We start from the raw sequence: 23,152 nt of genomic DNA, 5'->3' as shown, positions 1-23,152 counted from the left end.
AAGAAGAAGAAACAACTACGTCTTAGTTAGAGCTAAACACTAAACTAATTTCTAATAACTCTTTAGCCTCTTTAGCTCAAGAAAATACAATAAAATTTCTATAGATGTAATCTTTGAAGAACATACAAATTATATATGCAAATAAATATCGCAATGTATAGGCGTGTTAAATAAACGTGTTAAATACAACTCGAACTCTTCTACCAGTAGCATCCAGGTTGCAAATATATTGCTCGTTAATGCACTCATACTTGAATTATGCATTAATAGGTTGGGAAACAACGGATTTGACCAGCAAACAAAAATACTCACTTAGCTAATTAGAGCAGTACAAGCCATAGAGGACATCTTCCTTTTAATGCTACGACAGCGCCATCCTTCGTTAAACACGGTATACTGGTAATGGGACAAGTATGCAATAAAGAAGTTAGCCATTTACATTAGACACAACATTCGGCAGAATCAACAAAATATTTAGAATATGTACCAAGAAGTGCCACGGGCTACGGCCTTCGTGCTGTAATTCCCACATTTCGAAATCCCGAACAAATTACGGCTTTCAAAAGTCAAATCGTGCAATTCCGCGTATTCCAAATTTCTACCCTGAACCTTGTTCGTAACAGAAACCCTCGCGAGAAAAAGTTGATACAGGTCGGGTACATTCTATGCTACTAACAAAAGTTGCTGATGAAATAAATAAATAAATAAATAAATAAATAAATAAATAAATAAATAAATAAATAAATAAATAAATAAATAAATAAATAGACACTCTAAGGGGCGACTTTTATTCTTTCTAGTGGAGAAATATTCACCGCAAACATGAGCGTGTATCACGGTTGTTTAACATTAATCCCGAAGAAATGAGGCGAAGATGTTGTTATTTTCGTCTAAATTATTTCAATTTCACGTCTCCTGTCCGCGGTTGCTATAGGCTGTATAGCGTTCTCTGTGCCGCGCCCAAACTAGCGCAATTCCAAAGTTTTCTACGTGAAGCGAACTTCTACCTATGGCTATAACGCGTGTTTAACTCACATGTGTGCTTCTTTACAAATTTTTGCCGTGGTTCTCAATTAAGTTTCTTCCACTCTTTTTTTTTCTGCGCTACCCTGTACTGTTAAGATTTCGTTTTTGGTTTCCTATTATCCTTCTTTGTAAATTTACAAGTGTAAATTACCAGGGCTTATAGCTGTTGATTGGCACTTCGAAAAAAATAAATGAATTGAATTGAATTGAATGACGATATACGAGATTCGTGTTCGGCGCTTGTGCACTGTAGTAGACAAATGCGCTCTCGTGTTTCACCACTCTTTGCCAGTGGTTCGAGGTGGGAAGACGCGCACCTGCGAGATTCTTTCCTAAGTGTGGTATCGCGGATTGATCTGTTGCGGTTTCAAAGTGGTTCTTACGTAGGGCGGCCCTTGTGGCGGTTGCGTAATTTGTACGTCATTGAGTGCTACCCAGTATATTAAGGTGTCGCCAATAAATGTATTTACATGGCCTCCGAGATCAACCGGCACGCGCGCAACCAGATCTTGGAGACCGTGGGCGCATTCTACGTTCGCCGGGCCGGCCTCACCGCCACCCGCGTCAGCGACACGACAGAACGCACTAGGTGAGCGCACACAGGAAAACCCCCATCTTATATGTCAGCCTAAGCTCGGGCCTACCTCTGACTTAAGGTTTATTCGATTCAGCCGAGTTTGTATGCACCTCATGCACCTATTAACGGCGCACTACCCTAGAGTGTACTAACTACACCTAAGACTTCGATTTCCCCAAGGTGCAGCCGTACACCCTACGGCCCCATGCTCGATTGAACGGGGTGCAAGGCAAGGTGCAACCCTTGAACCTTGCAGTAAGTGGGTGCAGCCCGGGCAGACCATAACTGGCAACACCTGCCAGTTTCCATCTGTGGTGCCGCGCACCTTTTCTGAATCGAACAAACCTTTTCGTGTCGAAGCAGAAGGAACACAATGAGCTGCAACGTTGACACCGCATAATCAGAAGGAAATTTCTCGCATTTACAGTATCCACTGAGCTTCCAGCGCGAAGCGAGGCGCAGACGACGCACCTGGCCACGCCGGCGCAACGACGTCGACGCCCTGCCGGTCCAGGAAGGGGATCAGGTGCGCGAAGTCCTTGTAGCTGCCCGGCGCGCCGGTCAGAATGACGACGACGGGCCTACGGCTGGGCCTGCCTTCGGTCTGGGCGGCCGGCGTTGGCCCGGCGCGCTCCGAGCGGTCCAGGCCCGTGTGCACGTAGGAGACCGGAACCGGAAGACCGTTGGTGGGCGCGCTGGAGTAGCCGCGACGAGTGCCCCGCCACGACTGCAAGAGAACAACGGGGAGAAGATGCACCCAACGAGGGCCACCTCGCGTGAGAAGTAGGGCTGCAGCAGCAGCGGACGACGATTACGCTCAATGATGGCGCGTACCCACAAGGAGGGTGACATGTCGTCAGAAGACGACAACGACGAAGTGCGCGTGCGAAGGCGCTGGCGGCTTTTGGCACGAGCGCGCCTCACGGAGCGAACGTCTCGCCAGTGCTGGCTCCTACGCCGGAAGTAGTGTCTGCTACTGTGTGCCTGTTTCCTTGACTTAATAAATCGTCGGCAGCCAACCACGGCTGTTTTACCGACTTAACAGAGGGATAGGCCAAGGAGGGGTAGGTCATTTCTAAAGTGAAATGACACAACTCACTGCGGGGAATAGGTCAACAACCGGGCGGTAGTAGGGGACCAAAAAAAGATATGTACGTATATCAAAGATGCCAAATGAGCGATACTCTTCCACGAAGCTAAACCTATAAAGTATAGATTACCGTAACATCCCATGGAGTAGACGAACCTGAATATGTTACGAGGGGGCAATTGTTGTTCAGCCTCAGATACATACACACTAGCGGGACTGGACCAAGGATCATGTCGGTGGGATGAACGAGACAAAAGGTATACAACAAGAAAGCAAACGATATCGAGGCAGCGAAGCTGAAAAATAATAACTCAGAAACTTATCCGCGCTAAATATGACCAAAAGCGTATAAACCGGTGAAAAGCTCGGGTAAGCCGGATACGGTGGTCAAACTTACAAGAACCTAAAACGAGAATCTAGAAGAAACGTAGCCTCGTGAGGGATGCCTCGTCTAGATGTTTGGAAAAATTCAGCGCGCCCTGGGAATGGTCCGCACACGTTAGCGAATCATGAGTCCGACAACGCTTGCCTACACGCCTGTATACAAAAACGAGGTATAAACGATGAAACGTCTGTGTAGGTGGCGCCTGCGCAGTGAACCATTTGCTCCCGTGTACTTGTAAGCGAGTGGGCAGCCATTACAAGTACACGGGAGGCCGTGCTTGATGTCATGGGAGGTAATGACGCGCAAGAGGGCAAATATTCAAACAACAGGCAGTAGGGACGTTGGCGGCATCTGGTTGGAGGTCATAGCACAGTGCCGCCATTGTCAGAGAATGTCGTATAGACAAGGCAAGCTTTGTGTACACAGCTTTACGACGGCGACGAAAGCACGATGAAGGCGAAGTAGCAGTGCGCGTTGCGGAAGCAGGGTAGAGGACAGCTATGGCGGTAAAAACATGTGCAGTAAAAACGTGCATGCGAAAGCGCAGAGCCAACTGCGCTTTCGCGTGCAACCTCTTCGTGTACACATACGCGTCAAAAATTTGCGGTTTCACCCAACCTGCTTAGTACGGTACAAGAAAAAAAAAGAGACACGTTGCAAAAGCTGGAAGGTTAAAGGAATAAAAACTGAAAAACTAATCAGTGTGTCTATTACGTTGGCATTGTAAAATTTCGTTTCTTTCTTTCTTCAGGTTTCTCCCTGATTTTTCATTAAAATTTGCTGACAGACTATTTTCAGCAACTGGTGCCAGTAAGCTGTCAGTCAGTTGGACTGCACTTTCACATTTGATTGAATCCCGTCTCTCGTGATATTCCAACCACCCGCGGCAAGGCTCACACTCACAAAAGCAGCAAAAACAGACGCAATTATTTGAGGATCGCGTAGGTTCAGTTGAAAACTTCGTTGCCTTCCGGCATACGGTCGCCATAACTGTAGTGAGGTACCAGTTTCCTCGAGTTAAAGCAACTGGGGTACACATTCCGTCTTGTTTTGCTCGAATTTCTCAAAACAGGCAAATTCCCTGAAAATTCCAAGTTTTCGTAAACACCCTGCTAATGGAACAGAAACTTACTTCTCGACTTTCACGGAGGACGCTTTGTTCACAACATGGTTCTTAGGTGCTTTCTTTTTTCTACAGTAGGCTGATGTTTATCGCATAAGTCCTTACCTTAGCTAATTAGCTTTCCTAGTAACTGATGTATTTCTTTTACTGTGCCAAGTTCATCCTCACCTTCTGTCCAACCCTTAGCTTAAACGTGCAAATGAGCTAGAACGATAGCTGTGGCATATTTACATGCAAGGAGACTGTCATTTACGCAGGATCGGTTTCAACATCTCGCAGTGGCGCACGCCAGCAGTCTGCTCAGTTAACTGCCAGCCTCCTTCAGCTTCTTCATCTTTGCTATCCAGCGTTTCTTTTCGTATATTCAGCTTTGCCTAACTTCGTTTACCTGGTGGACCCTAGTGAAGCTTGCAAGTTGGTACGGATGCCTTATCAGCAAATTGTACACAAAGAACACGCGGTGCCCATAAGGTATATACATACAAATGAATTTTTATTAAGTGTCACCCATGACAATGTTTCGCGTATTCAAGACAATCAGGTCAGCGATACCCTGGCTAGTAGACATCTGGAGACAAAAGGAATGTCTTAAAACAAGAGAGTTGAGCCTTTCGTTGTATCCGGTATTGCCCTCTCTGTGTTCCGTCGTCGTGATTTTTTTTTTTTTTTGTCAGAACGAAAATTCAGAAACATTTTGCTTCTTTGATGGCGTCTTGTGTTCCGTGTCTTCTGCGTGCCATTCACTAATGAAGCGTTTGTTCATTTAATTATTAGTTTACATTGGCGCTTCGTACTGGCTGGATGTCTCGACAGCCCACTGGCACGACGCTGTCATGAGATACTATTTTCATCTGAGTGTGTAAAGCTGCTGGGCACAATGTTTGGCTCGAATGCTTTTAGCAGTTAATTTTAATGCGATCATTTCTTTACACAGAACTATTCTGTGTACTTTGATTTTAATGTGCATTATTGCTGGAAATGATGTTCCGTACGTTTACTTCATTATATGCTTGTACTCTTGTATGGGTTATAGTGCAACGCAGCCATTGCCATTCAGCTTTTGGGAGACACTGAAGTAAACCAAGCAATTAAATTCCCGGGTATTACGCGATAAAAATAACGATGTGATTATAGGGCACGCCATAGTGAAAGACTAGATTAATTTGGACCACCTGAGATTCTTTAGCATGCACCCAATGCACGCTACACCGGCGCCTTTACATTTCACCGCTATCGAAATGGGGCCGCCGCGACTGGGATTTAATCCGGCGCTTTCGGGCTTAGCCGCGAAACTCCGAAGCAGAGACCTTCCATAAGTATCTGGCCGAAACCACTACGCCACCACGGCGGGTAAACAACAACGCGGCTGATAGCCTCCGCTGAATTCAGCCAGGCAACGGAACTTAAGGGCTGTAGTATACTCAAGTTCCACTAAACTTCAGCGCCGGTAACTTCTGGGCTAGCCGGTACAAATAATCGCGAGGGTGACAACGCAAAACAACACTGCTGGACATAAAGGCCAGAGCCATGCAAGACTGCTTGGCGTACGTAATACGCGGAAGTGGCCGCACTTTCGCCAGTTATATCCTCGCCCTGGGTGTCCAGTACACAAGTCACGCAATGTTGAAGTCGACATCCACCACCTGCTGTGGGTTTGCCCTGCATTGAAACCGACGAGGCTCCGACACATCGCAGGAGCGGGACTTTCGCCGCATAATCCTAGCGATTACACTGCGTGGACGCAAGGACCACGTTATCGATCCCTCTTGGACTTCATTACATCCATAAATATTTTTTCATTCATTTAATCATCCTTATTCGCCCTCATCCCATACCCCTGGTATGCCCTGACACATTTACCCTCGCATTAAAAAAATACATATATGTAATACTGCGCGACTTGCAACACACTTGAAGAAAAGAGCGCTACGAAGACGAGGACTAAAACAGTAACATGTACGACGGACAAGGCATACATGTTCCTCTTTTAGTCCGCGTCTTCGTAGCGCTCTTTTCTTCAAGAATGCAAAACCAACTCGCCCACATCAAGCTTCTGTTGCAACACACGGTCGCTTCTTCCGAGCGTGATGGCCGCGCACCTTGTACAGGTCGGCGCAGGTGGTGACGGTGATGTTGCGGTCGCGGTAGGGCCACTTGTCCTGCAGCGCCGTCCCAACGGCCCCGGCCGCGTCGTCGTCGTCCCGCAGCGAGCTCGTGGTGTGCGCCCAGCGGCAGGGGACGGCCGGCCGGCAGCTGCCGCCGCCTCGCCACCGAGTCGCCGCTGCGGCCGCCGACGGTTGCTGCGCTCGCTGCAGCTGCCACGACCAACGGCTGCGCGAGGTGCACGACAGGGCGACGGCCACCGACGGACGGCGAGGCTGGGACGCCATGCAGCGGCGGCATTCTGCGCGGGAGAAGAGAGAACGTGTAATCAGCAATCGACGGAGTTTCACAAAGCTACAAAGCTAACAGAGGTCTCAAAACTGGGTATACACACTGCATATGTTACGAGAGGTACCATAACGGAGATCAACGGATAAACAGATACTAAAAAATCCCGAGCGTTTCCTTATTTTGAACGTATTCGTTGTTTTCTGCGTGTGTCTATACACATAGTGCGATGTGTTTTTTCCAAACCATACGATAAAGGAGCGAAGGGAAATAAAGGGAAAAGACAACTGCTCAAGCTTGAAAGTATCTGGAACGGGTACGCGATGGGAAGACGTTTATATGTGGCACATAGCGGTGTGCTCGTCACGTGACTACACAAAGCGATGAGCGCGGAATGAATCGCGGAAATGTGAGCGCACCCAGCATGCAGAGCCGGCAGATAGAGCAACGACGCAGTGACACGTCGCTAGCGACGCTGCGACCAAATGTTCGAATAATGCGATGATAAAGTGTACAAGCGCGACTGAACGAGGGCGTAGAAAGAAACAAATACAAAGAGACAGCGCTTCAACTTTCAACTATAGATTTTATTTTCGCACGCATCGATATATATATCCCGTACGAGCGGAAACAAACGTGAGAGGAAAAAAAAAAACATTCAGTGGTGCATATCGATGAACCGTACACGTGTTCAAGGCATGGTGAAAACATATACTGCAATTGTTACAAATATAAACCGAGCAATCGTATTTCCTTTTCAGATAGCGACACTGATGGCTTGCTCACACACATTTCCTGTAATTTTGCAATTTCGTAGGCTTCGTAGGTTCGTAGGTTCCCTTGTCATCCTGCTTTGAGCCCTATACAGAATGGAAGTACTTTCAAACATGGGTTTGCAGGAACAATCTGGGCACTGAATAGCCAAATGACCCGAGATTACCCTAGTGACGTTATATCGATGCTCTTTTAATCTCTCATTGATGCATCTACCGGTTTTACCAACATACATTCTTCCGCACGAAAGTGGAATGGCATAGACATTCTTCTGAGATTATGTCACATAATCTCAGAAGAATAGCGGCAAGATCGGGGGTGGACGTGGTTTTCTTTGCCCCTGAGCGTCTCCAGAAGCTATATGCAAACAGGTTTATACATAGAATAACAGGAGGCACGCATGTTCTACTCAAATCGCGAGCAATTTGTAACCTGCACTCATAACGTTGTCTATGCCATTCCACTTTCGTGCGGCTTATATATATATATATATATATATATATATATATATATATATATATATATATATATATATATATATATATATATATATATATATATATATATATATATATATATATATATGCGCGTACGAAAATAACATCTATAGTTGAAAGTGAAGCGCTATTTGTGTGTATGTTTCTTTCTACGTCCTTGTTCAGTCGCGCTTATACACTCTATCATGGATTCTAAGCAACTAGCCCGCCAACGTGCTTTAACCGAATAACGCAACTTCCGGACAAACCCCACTTCTTCCTGCTCGTTCCATCGAGATGGCTACAGCAGCGATAGGACAAGGCAGTCTGTCCAGATTTCCACGAGTCAGCAGAGTGTCCGGTGTTCACGGGTAATTGAAGCGAAATAGTTCAAACGAAGAAGAGATCGAGGGAGCGAAACTGAACGCACACGCTGCCGATCGCAGTGAACTTAATCGCGCGATTCCCAGGGCATTCCTGAGACAATGCGTTGAGCAGCAGACAAGTGGCGTTATAAGGACTCCCAATGCAAATTAATCATATTGCTCTGTATACTATCCCTGCTCAAATATCTTATGACACCAAATCAGTATGACGAGCACATAGATTTGGAGCACATTGAAAGTGCACAGAGCGCTAGTAAAATAAGTTACGTGAAAGCCCGTCACATGCTGTATAACTCGCTTTGAGAGGAGAAAGAGACGGTGCCCCTAAATTTGGAGCCCACTGATATATTCACGCATGTCGTTACGTGAACTGCAATTTTTTACGTAAAAGCTTGCCAACGTGCTGAACCCCTGCGAAACTTGGGAACAATATTTCACAAGCGTTTTTGCTGTGTTTGTTTCAACGCAGTTTTGAAGCACAAGACACCGATCTTCGTTCCATTTGATATATTTTTTAAAGCTTAGTTGCTCAATCGACCGCTAGAATTATCAGCACTTTGCTATCGCATAAATTTAGGTTGACAGGACTTCCGGTTCCCTCTTCAAGAACGCGCCGGAGAGGTCTACAGATGCGACTATTAAAAAAAAAAGTAATGACAACAGATTGCAACAAGCTCCAAACGTTTCGCACCAACGACACCATCCTGTCCTTATTTCTGCTTTCTAGCGCTGTCACGAAAAATGAAATGACGAGAAGCTCCCGAACCATTTTTTCCGCGGAGGCCAGTGCGGAAGGACGGTGCTCAGAGGTTTCCAGAGCAGAATTCCGCTGAAGGCCTTTCGCAAGTCGTCTTTGAAGCAACGGGGTCGCGAGGCGCACGTTAAAGAGAAAGCAGTGACCTCAAGCTTGATAAGATAACGAAAGAAATAATGCACGGAGCTTAGCGTTCCACAAGCAAACACCAAACTTTAATTTCTAACATGGCTTCTTCAAGGTACTAGAACACGTACGAACAAATATTGACGCGCAAGGGTGCTATAAATCTTTTTTTTTTCTCCTTAGACCTAGCTGTCGACGAAGGAATAATGCCATGGGGTCGGACGCCAGACTTGCGACGTCGTGCTCCGTGGGCTCACAACGCACTTCGTAGCATCAAGGCGCATAGGGAGGGGGAAATCCGCCATGTGCACGCAAGACGTAAGAGAGAACGAAACCAAAGCAGAAAGAGCGGGCGCAGCTTGAACTGTGCGGACACCGCAGATCAGGAGAGCAATACCATGGGTGTCGTCTATGCATGTGCGGAAGACCAGAAATTCGGGAGCGCTCGCGTTCAGAATGAGAAAGAGCGCGCAAAAAGCCGGGGCCGCGTTCCACGCCAAGATGGGAAAACCTTACCAACCATCCTTCGCGTTTTTTTTTTTTTTTGGCGCCTTATTCCTTGTGACTTCACGTGTGGCCAGAAAATGTCCCCCCGAAAACTATTTTTAGGTATCGGCGGCGATTTACGCTCAGTCCGCACAACCTTTCGCCCAATGACGCCCGCCTTGAACGCACGCACGCACGCAATTGTTTTTGCCAGCATTAGCCAATGCTACTTCCAAGTCAAAAACGGAACATGGCGCCGTTACTTCGCGTTTGTACTATCGGGGTCGCTCCAGGCCAGCGGCCATTTGAATAGCGGTCCAATAGCCTTCGTGGCAAAGCGGTCGGCGGACGCTCGTGCTTCTCCCTCTCCCCTTTGCCCTCGGACACGTATGTGCAAGTCAAAGCAATCGACAAAATCGGAGAGAAGAACGCGAGCTGAAGGAACACCGCGAGATGATTGACAAGGTCAAGGTCACGCACGGCAGCCGAAGTGCGAAGAGTGCATAACTCAAGTCGCCGACCGGTTCCGCGACCCCGATAGCTGAGGCCTCACGGAGTGCGTTCGAAGGCACCAAGCAACAACGGTGAATGCACCGGGGCACAGCTCTAGGTACGCGGTCAAACCGCAGATGACCGAACGTACGCAAAGAGTGCCAGGAAATGGCCAGATGCTAAGCCGGGGAATGTGTAAGAAAATCCAGGTATAACATTAACTTAAAACCAAATGTTGACGTGTTTTAAAAAGATGACTGCGTGTGCGAGCGATATCAAGTTTTTATTTACAGCATGCGCTCCATGGCTTCCGTCTTTATGATTAACGCGTTGGCATTAGGAGAATCAAAGTGGAAAAAAAAAGTGTATGTGTGAAGTGTGGAAAGCAGTTCAGGTGGTTTATATATATATTAGTGAAACTGACGGTGGGCTGCTCTGTCAGTCGCAATTCGGTCCGCGAATAGGCAGGGCGTGTGTCGAGTGAGCGCCTGAACAACACTTTGCAATGTGCTGCTGAATGCGGTTTTAAAACATCGATCTGGGACCTCAAATAGATGAGACGTAATGCTTACGCATTACTCTCGCATTTACCGCTAACTCGACGCTGGTTACTTTTATTCATTTGATCTCCTTAGAAAGGATGCATAAGATAGCTGAAAGGGAATAGACAGCCAGCACGGTTTCGTTTGATAACAATTTCTTCAAAAGACAGAATCAATTTAAGCGGACAAATAAGCCAGCTTTCAGGCAGAGCAGAGAATTCGCCATCAATGCACCAGAATTAGACTTCCTGACTCTTCCTCAACAAGATGCAATCAGCAGATGTACCTAAACATAAAACTGTGGCTGGCAAACGGTCTATCAACGATGGCACATACGAGACATTGCACAAGGAATTCACGCCTCAGAGACCATGATCCCCACTGTCTGTCCAATAAGAGCCACAAACTCATGGCAATCCCTAGTAAACTAGTGCGCCAAGCAACTCACTTTTCGATGCCACACCTTAGGCGCATACCTTTGACTATCCCAGTACCGCCGCCAGTTATCCTCCACGAACACCCGCCATCAACTACTTATACCTATCTTGTTCACATAACACGTCAGCCTGCAACTCTCACTCGACGCAACCTTCGAGCAAGGATGGACGACCTCGCAACTGGATAGATGACACGACTCAGTAAGCACTCTATCGAACCTTTGCGAATCCTCGGTCTTCTGTGAGCTCTGCGAGTTATTCTCCACAATGCTTAAGATGCGCTGTGATTCCATTTCCTCGCGGAAACACGACGTGCTCCAGCCATCTCAGCACAGATAAGCCGATGCGAAGGACTTGCCCCGGGCTATATCGAGCTATATATATCGAGCTATATCCGGACAGGCCGCCATTGGAATCTGAACCTGGCAACGTTTAACGTTAGAACGCTATCTAGCGAGGCGAGTCTAGCAGTGTTATTGGAGGAATTAGAGGGTAGTAAATGGGATATAATAGGGCTCAGTGAGGTTAGGAGTACAAAAGAAGCATATACAGTGCTAAAAAGCGGGCATGTACTGTGTTACCGGGGCTTAGCAGAGAGACGAGAACTAGGAGTCGGATTCCTGATTAATAAGGAAATAGCTGGTAACATACAGGAATTCTATAGCATTAACGAGAGGGTGGCAGGTCTTGTTGTGAAGCTTAATAAGAGGTACAAATTGAAGGTGGTACAAGTCTATGCCCCTACATGCAGTCATGATGACCAGGAAGTCGAAAGCTTTTATGAAGACGTGGAATCGGCGATGGGTAAAGTCAAAACAAAATACACTATACTGATGGGCGACTTCAATGCCAGGGTAGGCAAGAAGCGGGCTGGAGACAAGTCAGTGGGGGAATATGGCATAGGCTCTAGGAATAGCAGAGGAGAATTATTAGTAGAGTTTGCAGAACAGAATAATATGCGGATAATGAACACCTTTTTCCGCAAGCGGGTTAGTCGAAAGTGGACGTGGAGGAGCCCGAATGGTGAGACTAGAAATGAAATCGACTTCATACTCTGCGCGAACCCTGGCATCATACAAGATGTAGACGTGCTCGGCAAGGTACGCTGCAGTGACCATAGAATGGTAAGAACTCGAATTAGCCTAGACTTGAGGAGGGAACGGAAGAAATTGGTACACAAGAAGCCAATCAATGAGTTAGCGGTAAGCGGGAAACTAGAGGAATTCCGGATCAAGCTACAGAACAGGTACTCGGCTTTAACTCAGGAAGAGGACCTTAGTGTTGCAGCAATGAACGACAATCTCATGGGCATCATTAAGGAGTGCGCAATAGAAGTCGGTGGTAACGCCGTTATACAGGAAACCAGTAAGCTATCGCAGGAGACGAAAGATCTGATCAAGAAACGCCAATGTATGAAAGCCTCTAACCCTACAGCTAGAATAGAACTGGCAGAACTTTCTAAGTTAATCAACAAGCGTAAGACAGCGGACATCAGAAACTATAATATGGATAGAATTGAACAGGCTCTCAGGAACGGAGGAAGCCTAAAAACAGTGAAGAAGAAACTAGGAATCGGCAAGAATCAGACGTGTGCGTTAAGAGACAAAGCCGGAAATATCGTTACTAATATGGATGAGATAGTTCAAGTGGCTGAGGAGTTCTATAGAGATTTATACAGTACCAGTGGTACCCACGACGATAGTGGAAGAGAGAATAGCCTAGAGGAATTCGAAATCCCACAGGTAACGCCAGAAGAAGTAAAGAAAGCCTTAGGAGCTATGCAAAGGGGGAAGGCAGCTGGGGAGGATCAGGTAACAGGAGATTTGTTGAAGGATGGTGGTCAGATTGTTCTAGAGAAACTGGCCACCCTGTATACGCAATGCCTCATAACCTCGAGCGTACCGGAATCTTGGAAGAACGCTAACATAATCCTAATCCATAAGAAAGGGGACGCCAGAGACTTGACAAATTATAGACCGATCAGCTTACTGTCCGTTGCCTACAAAGTATTTACTAAGGTAATCGCAAATAGAATCAGGAACACCTTAGACTTCTGTCAACCAAAGGACCGTAAAGGCTACTCCGTAAAGGCTACTATTCCGTAAAGGCTACTCAACAATAGACCATATTCACACTGTCAATCAAGTGATAGAGAAATGTGCAGAATATAACCAACCCTTATATATAGCTTTCATTGATTACGAGAAAGCGTTTGATTCAGTCGAAACCTCAGCAGTCATGGAAGCATTACGGAATCAGGGTGTAGATGAGCCATATGTAAAAATACTGGAAGATATCTATAGCGGCTCCACAGCCACCGTAGTCCTCCACAAAGAAAGTAACAAAATCCCTATAAAGAAAGGCGTCAGACAGGGAGATACGATATCTCCAATGCTATTCACAGCATGTTTACAGGAGGTATTCAGAGGCCTGGAGTGGAAAGAATTGGGGATAAAAGTTGATGGAGAATACCTTAGCAACTTGCGATTCGCTGATGATATTGCCTTGCTTAGTAACTCAGGAGACCAATTGCAATGCATGCTCACTGACCTGGAGAGGCAAAGCAGAAGGGTGGGTCTGAAAATTAATTTGCAGAAAACTAAAGTATTGTTTAACAGTCTCGGAAGAGAACAGCAGTTTACGATAGGTAGCGAAGCACTGGAAGTGGTAAGGGAATACATCTACTTAGGGCAGGTAGTGACCACGGATCCGGATCATGAGACTGAAATAACCAGAAGAATAAGAATGGGCTGGAGTGCGTTTGGCAGGCATTCTCAAATCATGAACAGCAGGTTACCACTATCCCTCAAAAGGAAAGTGTATAACAGCTGTGTGTTACCAGTACTCACATATGGGGCAGAAACCTGGAGGCTTACGAAAAGGGTTCTGCTGAAATTGAGGACGACGCAACGAGCTATGGAAAGAAGAATGATGGGTGTAACGTTAAGGGATAAGAAAAGAGCAGATTGGGTGAGGCAACAAACGCGGGTAAACGACATCTTAGTTGAAATCAAGAAAAAGAAATGGGCATGGGCAGGACATGTAATGAGGAGGGAAGATAACCGATGGTCATTAAGGGTTACGGACTGGATTCCAAGGGAAGGGAAGCGTAGCAGGGGGCGGCAGAAAGTTAGGTGGGCGGATGAAATTAAGACGTTTGCAGGGACAACATGGCCACAATTAGTACATGACCGGGGTAGTTGGAGAAGTATGGGAGAGGCCTTTGCCCTGCAGTGGGCGTAACTAGGCTGATGATGATGATGATGATGATATCGAGCTCCACCAACTTCCGTCTTTGGTACAGATGCACCGTGGCTGTACTACACTGCAGCCTTGACAGCAGCGGGCGCGTTGGACAAGTTGGACGCGTTTTGTACGAAGTCCCGTCCGAAACTGCCGCCAGTGCTTCCGCATTCGGCCGTCACCTGTCCGCCTGACTTCCTCGCTTGCGTCGCTCGCTACCCTTTCAGAGAGCGGCGTCGCTACCAGCGCATGTGAACACTTCCGAACGTAACGGACTCACCTACATAATTACGGAAACGGCGACTCCGCTTTCTACCTCATTCTGCTCGTCGCACTACAGATCTAAAGCGCTCGGGGCAGAGCAACAGCTCGCCAGATTGCATACCGAAAGCGACACCACCCTTCTCGCACTCTTTCCACACTAAGTGTTGCTGCAACGAATGCTACATTCCTGCGTCTCTCCCCGTACAAATCGAACTCTTGTCCTGCATCGCACTGCCACTTTCACGAGTGTCCCTTTCTTCTGCTGCTGAAGTTCTGATTGGCTGGGCTGGGGTACGCGCACGTAGGAGACAAGAGCCCCCAGCCAATCAGCACTTCAGCAGCGGACGAAATGGTAAAAACTAGGTAAAAACTTACACCCCCCCCTTACCCCCTTCAATAGCCAGGCTTCACGAGTACTGTATTTGTGCTAAGAATAACCGCGACTTCCGCGACTTCCTTAAGAAAATCGAAAATACGTGCATCCCTGAGATTCCACTCACATCAAGAACAAATGTTCCCTGGTTTACAAAAAAAGTCAAACATTGCCTGAATAAAAAGAAAAGAACGTATCGCGAACCAAAACTGATTATGCGTGGAAAAAATATAAAGAATTAGGTCGTGAATCAGAAAAGAATTGAAGAAGCTCAGGATCATTATTTCAATTATAACCTGCCCACTTTGTTAAAATCCGATCCCAAAAAGTTTTGGCGTGTAATTAACCCTAAAGATAAGGACACTGTAATAATCCTAAAGGTCGCAGATGGCAGCATTGTGCCCAATTAAGCATGTGGTGACCTCTTCAACAATACTTTCAGTCAAGCTTTTAGCGACGAACCGACACTCGACCAGTTTTGCACCGTCTCTCTTTCTACGATAACTCACCCAAGCGAGCCCATCACCGTGACTGCAGCAGGTGTATCACGGGCTATTGACAGGCTCCCACTTAGCTCCAGTCCTGGACCGGACGGCATCAGCTCAAAACTAATAAAACTAACTTCCCGCGTATCATCGTTTTTACTGTGTTTAATTTTCCAACAATCACTGGATACCGGCTGCGTTCCAGATGATTGGAAGTCTGGCCATATATCATACCCACATTTAAATCTGGTGAGCCCTCATGTCCAAGCAATTACCGCCCGATTTCACTGACATCAGTTTGTTGTAAACTCCTTGAGCACGCAATTTACTCCCACATTATGGGTCAGCTTAATGCAAATAATCTGTTATTCAAGAATCAGCATGGCTTCAGATACAAACGGTCTTGCCAAACGCAGTTGTTCGAACTAACCACTGGCCTACATGACTCTTGGCACAATTTGCTTTATACTGACGCAAGATTTATTGACTTCTCGAAAGCCTTCGATCGTGTTCCCCATAAACGGCTAATCATGAAAGTAAACAGCCTTAAGTTAGATGAATAAACTACCCAGTGGATTAACAAGTTCTTATCTGGTCTCTCTCAATCAGTAACTATTAATAACTAATCTACTGTCTGCCGCGTTAGGTCAGGGCTGCCTCAAGGGTCAGTGTTAGGCCCGCTAGCATTCCTTATATGTATTAATGACACAGCTATGAATATAAATTCAACAATACGGCTGTTTGCCGATGACTGTGTAATTTATAGACAGAGAACCACCCCTGATGACGTTGCCATATTACAAAAAGATTTAACCACATTAGCTCAGTGGTGTCGCTATGGAAGATGGAAATTACTGCACATAAAACTAAGGTCATTACATTTTCTTCCAAGTTAAGCTCTCCGTCCACGTATACACTCTACGCAATTGCATACTCGAACGAACCTCTTCTTCTAAATATTTGGGTGTGATTCTTACTTCTGATTTAAGCTGGACCATGTATGTCGAGCATATTACTAACAAGGCACTAAATAAACTTGTTTTAAAGCGCCGTCTGTGCCTTGCAAACAGTGACACAAGAATGCGTGCATACATTTCCCTTATCAGAGCAACTGTCGGTTACGCCTCAATTATTTGGAACCCTCAAACAGCTAACCTTTCTGATTGCATCGAATCGATTCAAAATAAGGCTGTCCGCTTTATTTTGCGCTCCTACTCTCCATACCAAAGTGTGTCGGCGTTAAAGCAGACCCTTGATCTTCCGGATCTTGGCACATGACGGAAATATTTCCGTCTGTCTTTCTTTTTCACTCCCTTTACTATAGCGGTTCATCTTTTTCATCTGCTCCCATCTTGCCCTCCCATTATATGTCCAACCGCAATGACCATGTATGCAAAGTGTCTCCCATATCTGCAAGGACCAAAAAATTCAAAAATTCCCCTTTGGTGTTATAAGTGAATGAATGGAGCGCCCTACCCCAAGACATTGTAACAATCACTGGCCCGTCTGCCTTCCAGTCTGCCCTGCGCACATATTTAAATGTATAAAATGTTCAGCTGCCGCTTCTTGCCTGGCCTGTAATATATATATATATATATATATATATATATATATATATATATATATATATATATTTAAACGCGTATTTTTCCAACACCCACCTGCCGCGTGTGCCTTGCTGAAGCGTGCCATGTATAGCAAATGTGAACTGTACCCTGTATTCTCACCCTAATTTCTTTTTTTCTTTTTTTTTACAAACTGTATCTTTTACCCAAATCTGTGCTTGATTGTTGTCTTCAGTTGTTTTTATTGCGTTGACATATCATGTGTGCATTGTATCTCCCCCTCCCCCCCATGTAATGCCTTTCGGGGCCTCTGGAGTATTCAAAATAAATAAAATATATAAATAAATAAACACCGAAAAAACGCCCTAAAAAATTGGTGACAAACTATTTACATGGGCACCACGGGCTTCTAGGAATGTGCAGCCGCTTGTTCGCTGTGCAACGTATAAAGTTGTTCCTTTCATTAATTTTCCTGTTTGAATCTTCGAAGGCGTACGTCCAGAAGAAAGATCTGTATTTGAGCAAATCACCTTCGAAGGGGCACATGCGTGGAAGGTACAACCAGTCTAACCTTCCGAAAACCGGCGCAGGCACAAGAAAAACAACAAGGATTATTGGACACGGCAGCGCCCGCGACATTCACCATGTATGCTCGCTTTTGAGCCGCCTTGCATAAACTGTCGGCCCCTAATTGACTGCACCCAATTTCGTCCGCTAGCGTAGTTCATAACGACCTACAGAGAAATCAGAAAGAAGTGCGGAGCAGCACCGTGCTAAGCGCTTTCCTGTTGTTTACACATCCTTGACAAAACAAGTATATTAAGGATAGTAGCATGCTGGCCTACTTTTCAGATATATATATATATATATATATATATATATATATATATATATATATATATATATATATATATATATATTTAAAAAGAAGAGGTCTGGACACCAACCAAAAATGGTTTATACCCTGAGTACGTCATTGACTCAGTAGGGCGCCAGCTGGCTCGCACAGCACCCACCCAGCCTGGACCCCCCAAAAGACGGGCTTCGATTCCGTACGTCCCCGGCATAAGCGAGACTCTTGCACGCGTCCTGCGGTCATATGACGTGCAGGCTGCGCACGTGCCCTCCCGGAAACTTAGACACGAGCTCGTGCATGTGAAAGACCCTTTGGAAAAGGACAAGTTCCCAGGCGTGGTGTATGTCATTCCGTGTGCGGACTGTCGGTATGTCTACGTCGGTGAAACCGGCAACTTCAAAACAAGACTTAAGCAACACATGAATGACGTCCAGAAACGACACGTTGCATCAAATGCCTTGGCCGAACACTGCGCAGCCACATCACATAAGATTAACTGGGAGAAATCTCGTGTGATTGCCAAGGAGCGAAATCATTCTTCGCGTCTTTATCTTGAGTCCCTAATCATCCAAACCTCGGCGCACACTCTTAATCGCAACGAAGGCAATCTGCCGCCTATGTATGCCAGGTGCCTTAATCATGTTTTGAGACGCACATAAAAAGGGGCGCCAGCTCTGCCGCTACTTTCATTGTGAACAAGGCTCCCGTGGGGGAGCCGAAACGTAAATAACTCTTTTAAACCATTTTTGGTCGGTGTCCAGACCTCTTCCTTTAAGTATGCATCATCCCGACCAGACGGGCTTCCGTCATACTCTCAACTTCATATATATATATATATATATAGATATATATATATCATCATCACCACGTTTTACGTCGGCTGCAGGACGAAGGCCTCTCCCTGCGATCTGCAATTACCCCTGTCCTGAGCCAACCGATTCCAACAAGCGCCCGCGAATTTCCTAATTTCATCGCTCCACCTAGCCTTCTGTCGTCCTCGATTGCGTTTTTCTTCTCTTGGTACCCATTCTGTAACCTTAATGGTCCAACGGTTATCTAACCGGCGCATTACATGACCTTCCCAGCACCATTTTTTCCTCTTCATGTCAATTAGAATATCGTCTATACCCGTTTGCTCTCTAATCCAAACCGCTCTCGTTCTGTCTCTTAACGTTATACCTAGCATTCTTCCTTCCATCGCTCTTCGAGCGGTCCTTAAGTTGTTCTCAAGCTTCTTTGTCAATCTCCAAGTCGCTGCCCCATATGTCAGCACTGGTAAACTACACTGATTGTACACCTTCATTTTCAATGATAATGGCAAGCTTCCAGTCAGGAGCTCGCAATGTCTGCCGTATGCGATCCAATCCATTTTTATTCTGTGTATTTCCTTCTTATGATCATGGTTCCCTGTGATTAACTGACCTAGGTAAACGTACTCCTTCACAGACTCTAGAGGCCGACTGGCTATCGTGAACTCTTGTTCTTTTGCCCGGCCATTTATCATTATTTTTGTCTTCTGCATATTAACCTTCAACCCCACTCTTACACTCTCTCTGTTAAGGTCCTCAACCATTTGTTGTAAGTTATCTGCATTGTTGCTGAATAGAATAATATCATCAGCAAACCGAAGGTTGCTGAGATATCCGCCGTCAATCTTTACTCCTAAGCCTTCTCAGTTTAATAGCTTGAATACTTCTTCTAAGCACGCAGTGAATAGCATTGGAGAGATTGTGTCTCCCTGTCTGGCCCCTTTCTTTATAGGTACCTTCCTGCTTTTCTTGAGTAGAATTAAGGTAGCTGTAGAACCTTTGTAGATATTTTCCAAGGTATTTATGTAAGCGTTCTGTACTCCTTGATTACGTAATGCCGCTATGACTATTGGTATCTCTACTGAATCAAATGCCTTTTCGTAATCTATGAAAGCCATATAGAGAGGCCTATTATACTCTGCGGATTTCTCGATAACCTGATTAATGACATGGATGTGATCCATGGTAGAGTACCCCTTCCTGAAGCCCGCCTGTTCGCTTGGTTGACTAAAGTCCAGTGTTGCCCTTATTCTATTGGAGATTATGTTGGTAAATATTTTATATAATACTGGGAGTAAGCTAATGGGCGTATAATTTTTCAATTCTTTAACGTATCCCTTTTTGTGGATTAGTATAACGTTTGCATTCTTCCAGTTTTCTGGGACCCTTGCAGTCGATAGACACTTCGTATAAAGAGCCGCCGTTTTTTCAAGCACTATGTCTCCTCCATCTTTGATTAAATCGACTGTTATTCCATCTTCTCCTGCCGCTCTTCCTCGTTTCATGTCTTGCAAGGCCCTTCTGACGTCATCGCTAGTTATAGGAGTTTCTGTATCCTATTCATTACTCTTTCTAATTGAGGTATCCTGACTCCTCTGGGTACTGTACAGGTCAGTATAGAATTGTTCCGCTGCTTTTACTATATCTTCGAGATTGTTGATGATATTACCCTGCTTATCTTTCAGTGCATACATCTTGGTTTGTCCTATGCCAAGTTTCTTTGTCGCCGATTTCAGGCTGCGTCTATTTTTTACGGCTTCTTTAGTCTTTCTCACGTTATAGTTTGGAATATCCATTATTTTCGCTTGTTGACCAATTTTGACAGTTCCGCGAATTCTATCCTATCTCTTGAGTTGGACACTTTCATTTTTGGTCGTTTCTTTATTAGGTCCTCTGTTACTTGGGAGAGCTTGCCTACTGGTTGCCTTGGTGCCTTGCCTCCCGCTTCAATTGCTGCCTCTGAAGCCAACCTAGTTACGGTTTCATCTATTAGCTCTATGTCATCGTCATCTCTCTGTTCTAAGGCTGCATATTTGTTTGCAAGTACCGGCTTGAGTTTGTTTGCTTTTACCCTTACTGCCTCTAGACTGACCTGTTTCTTCTTGACCAACTGAGCTCTTCCTCTCTTCAAATTGAGGGAAATCCTAGCCCTCACTAACCTATGATCACTGCACTTTACCCTACATACCACTTCTACATCCTGCACTATGCTGGGATCAGCAGAATGTATGAAGTAAATTTCATTTCTTGTTTCACCATTAGGGCTCTTTCAGGTCCACTTTCTGTTACTACACTTCCTGAAAAAGGTGTTCATTATTCGAAGCTTATTCCTTTCTGCGAATTCTACCAGCATCTCTCCTCTAGCATTCCTAGAATCGACGCCGTAGTTGCCAATTGCTTGTTCCCCAGTCTGCTTTACCCCCACTTTTGCATTGAAGTTGCCAATTACTACAGTATACTGAGTTTGCACTTTTCTCACCAATAAGTTGACATCTTCATAAAACTGATCTACTTAATTCCTCATCATCGTGACTAAATGTAGGAGCGTAGGCTTGTAAGTAGGCCTTTAATCTACACCTCTTATTAAATTTGATTAGGGCTACAGCTACGCTCTCATTAATGCTGTAGAATTCGTCAGTATTGCCCGCTATGTCTTTATAAATGAGGATTCCTACCCCGTATTGCTTCTTATCTAGGAAACCTCTATAGCAGAGGACATGTCCGTTATTCAGCAATGTATAAGCCTCACCAGTTTTTCTAATCTCACTGAGGCCGATGATATCCCAAACAATCTCTGATAATTTATCAAAGAGTCCTGCTAAGCTAGCCACACTCGAGAGGGTTCGGGTGTTAAACGTTGCAATGGTCAGTTTCCATTGGCGGCCTGTCCGGATCCAGATATTCATAGCACCCTCTGCTGCGTTACAGGTCTGACCGCCGCCTTGGTCCGGTGCTCCGCAGCTGCTGGAGACTGAGGGCCAGAGGGTAATTGGATGAGCCATTTGGGAGGGGGTGGCCGAATACTGCACCAGGGAGGCCAATATCCGGTGAGGGAGTGTCTTTTTGGTGCTTTGTGGGCCTTCCTAATTTGGTTGTACCTGGATTAGTATAGCGCCACTCGCTCGCGACATCTTTTGCCGATGACAGGCGTAACTCCAAGCCTGCAGAAGTTGTGCAGTGGAGTTGAATTTCAAGCTCACCATCATAAAGAAAAAAAAACTTATAGCGGGATTCGAACTTCCTACTATGACAACCGAGCATTCGCCATAGCTCAGTCAGATAATCCCGCAGGCGGGGAGGCTACCTTATCGCAGACAAGTACAGCCCTGAGGGCTCTACATGCCTAAAAACTTCTTTGATTTATCGACGATAGAAGTGTATTCCTGATCGCGATGGGTAGCTCAATACAGAAGGATTTCTAAACGGTTCCGGCTTCGTAGTTCCGGAATCACACGTGCGCAGGTGACACGGCGTAGTATTTCTCAATGGTTCGAACATTGTAGTTTCTGAGTCGCCCGCACGCATGAGGCCATGCACGCGGCTAAATATACGATACATTTCCGGCGAACTTGAACAAAACTTAAATTTAGTGCGAAAAAAAAAAGGAAATGAGAAGAAATAAAAACGTTCAGCGCTTACCGGGAATTCACTAGTAGCGTGTTCAAGGCGGTACACCAAACAACTGACGGTCTCGGTTGCCTGTCTCACACAACGGATAAGTCATTCCTAACGCGGTGGAACTGATACTGAATCGCCACCCAAGACTGAGGCGCCAAATGAGAGAGGGATGCCTAGGCAGAAACCTTCGCTCAAAGGGCAAATCCTCAGAGTGGGGTGACGGGTCGCTTTAAGCCCTCGGAAATAGCGCGTGCGTTAGATTCAGGTGACAGTTCGAATCGGGTAAATACAATAGCTCTCTGAGATGATTGCAGTGTGTTACATTGTGTGTAGTAGTGCATGAGACCACATGCACATGCCAGTTTCCCTTATGCCAAAGAGACAGGAATGAAATTGGACATATTTATATCACTTGATTAAACACTTCATGAAAGCTTCACTAGGTTCCAAGATGTGCATTGGATCTGCAAACTTTTCTTTCTATTGCCGCCAAGACAGAAAAAAAAAAACCGACAAAACCTTTTGTCACAACGGACGAACAGGGGGAATGGGCTGTTGCATACTTTGAATGAGCCATGTGGTAGAGAGTTTGGAAGCTAATGCAATTTGTCGCAAGTTTTATGTAATTTTTTTATGTGCCTCTTTGCCTTTGACAACAAACATATCACATACATTAGCGCCTGTGTGTGTCACGTCTCACTTTCGTCCTCGTCTTTTTAACGCGCTATAAGCCTCACGATCACATACATGCATTCTTTCATATGAGAAAGCTCAAATGTAAATGTACCAGTCAGCTCATATCCTGTCAACTACAGCCAGCAAACAACCAACAAGGCAGTCATTCACCGAAAGCTCCATTTAATTATTTTTGCAT

The 23,152-nt window shown here is 45.6% G+C and overlaps 1 protein-coding gene across 1 annotated transcript in view; it reads right to left on the bottom strand.

The window, feature by feature from the left end:
- The window catches only part of LOC142579271 (uncharacterized), a 68,520-nt gene that overhangs the window by 11,031 nt on the left and 34,337 nt on the right, over positions 1-23,152 (bottom strand). Inside the window, exons 2-3 of the mRNA XM_075689308.1 lie at positions 6,301-6,605; positions 2,075-2,330 (exon numbers count right to left, since the gene is read on the bottom strand). Coding sequence (XP_075545423.1) covers positions 2,075-2,330; positions 6,301-6,605 — 561 coding nt within the window. The remainder of the gene's footprint in view (positions 1-2,074; positions 2,331-6,300; positions 6,606-23,152) is intronic.

This window comes from Dermacentor variabilis, chromosome 4 (genome assembly GCF_050947875.1).
Source record: "Dermacentor variabilis isolate Ectoservices chromosome 4, ASM5094787v1, whole genome shotgun sequence".
Taxonomy (NCBI): Eukaryota; Metazoa; Arthropoda; class Arachnida; order Ixodida; family Ixodidae; genus Dermacentor; species Dermacentor variabilis.
Note: the sequence above shows the minus strand (reverse complement) of the source record. Positions and strands in the feature narration are given on the sequence as shown.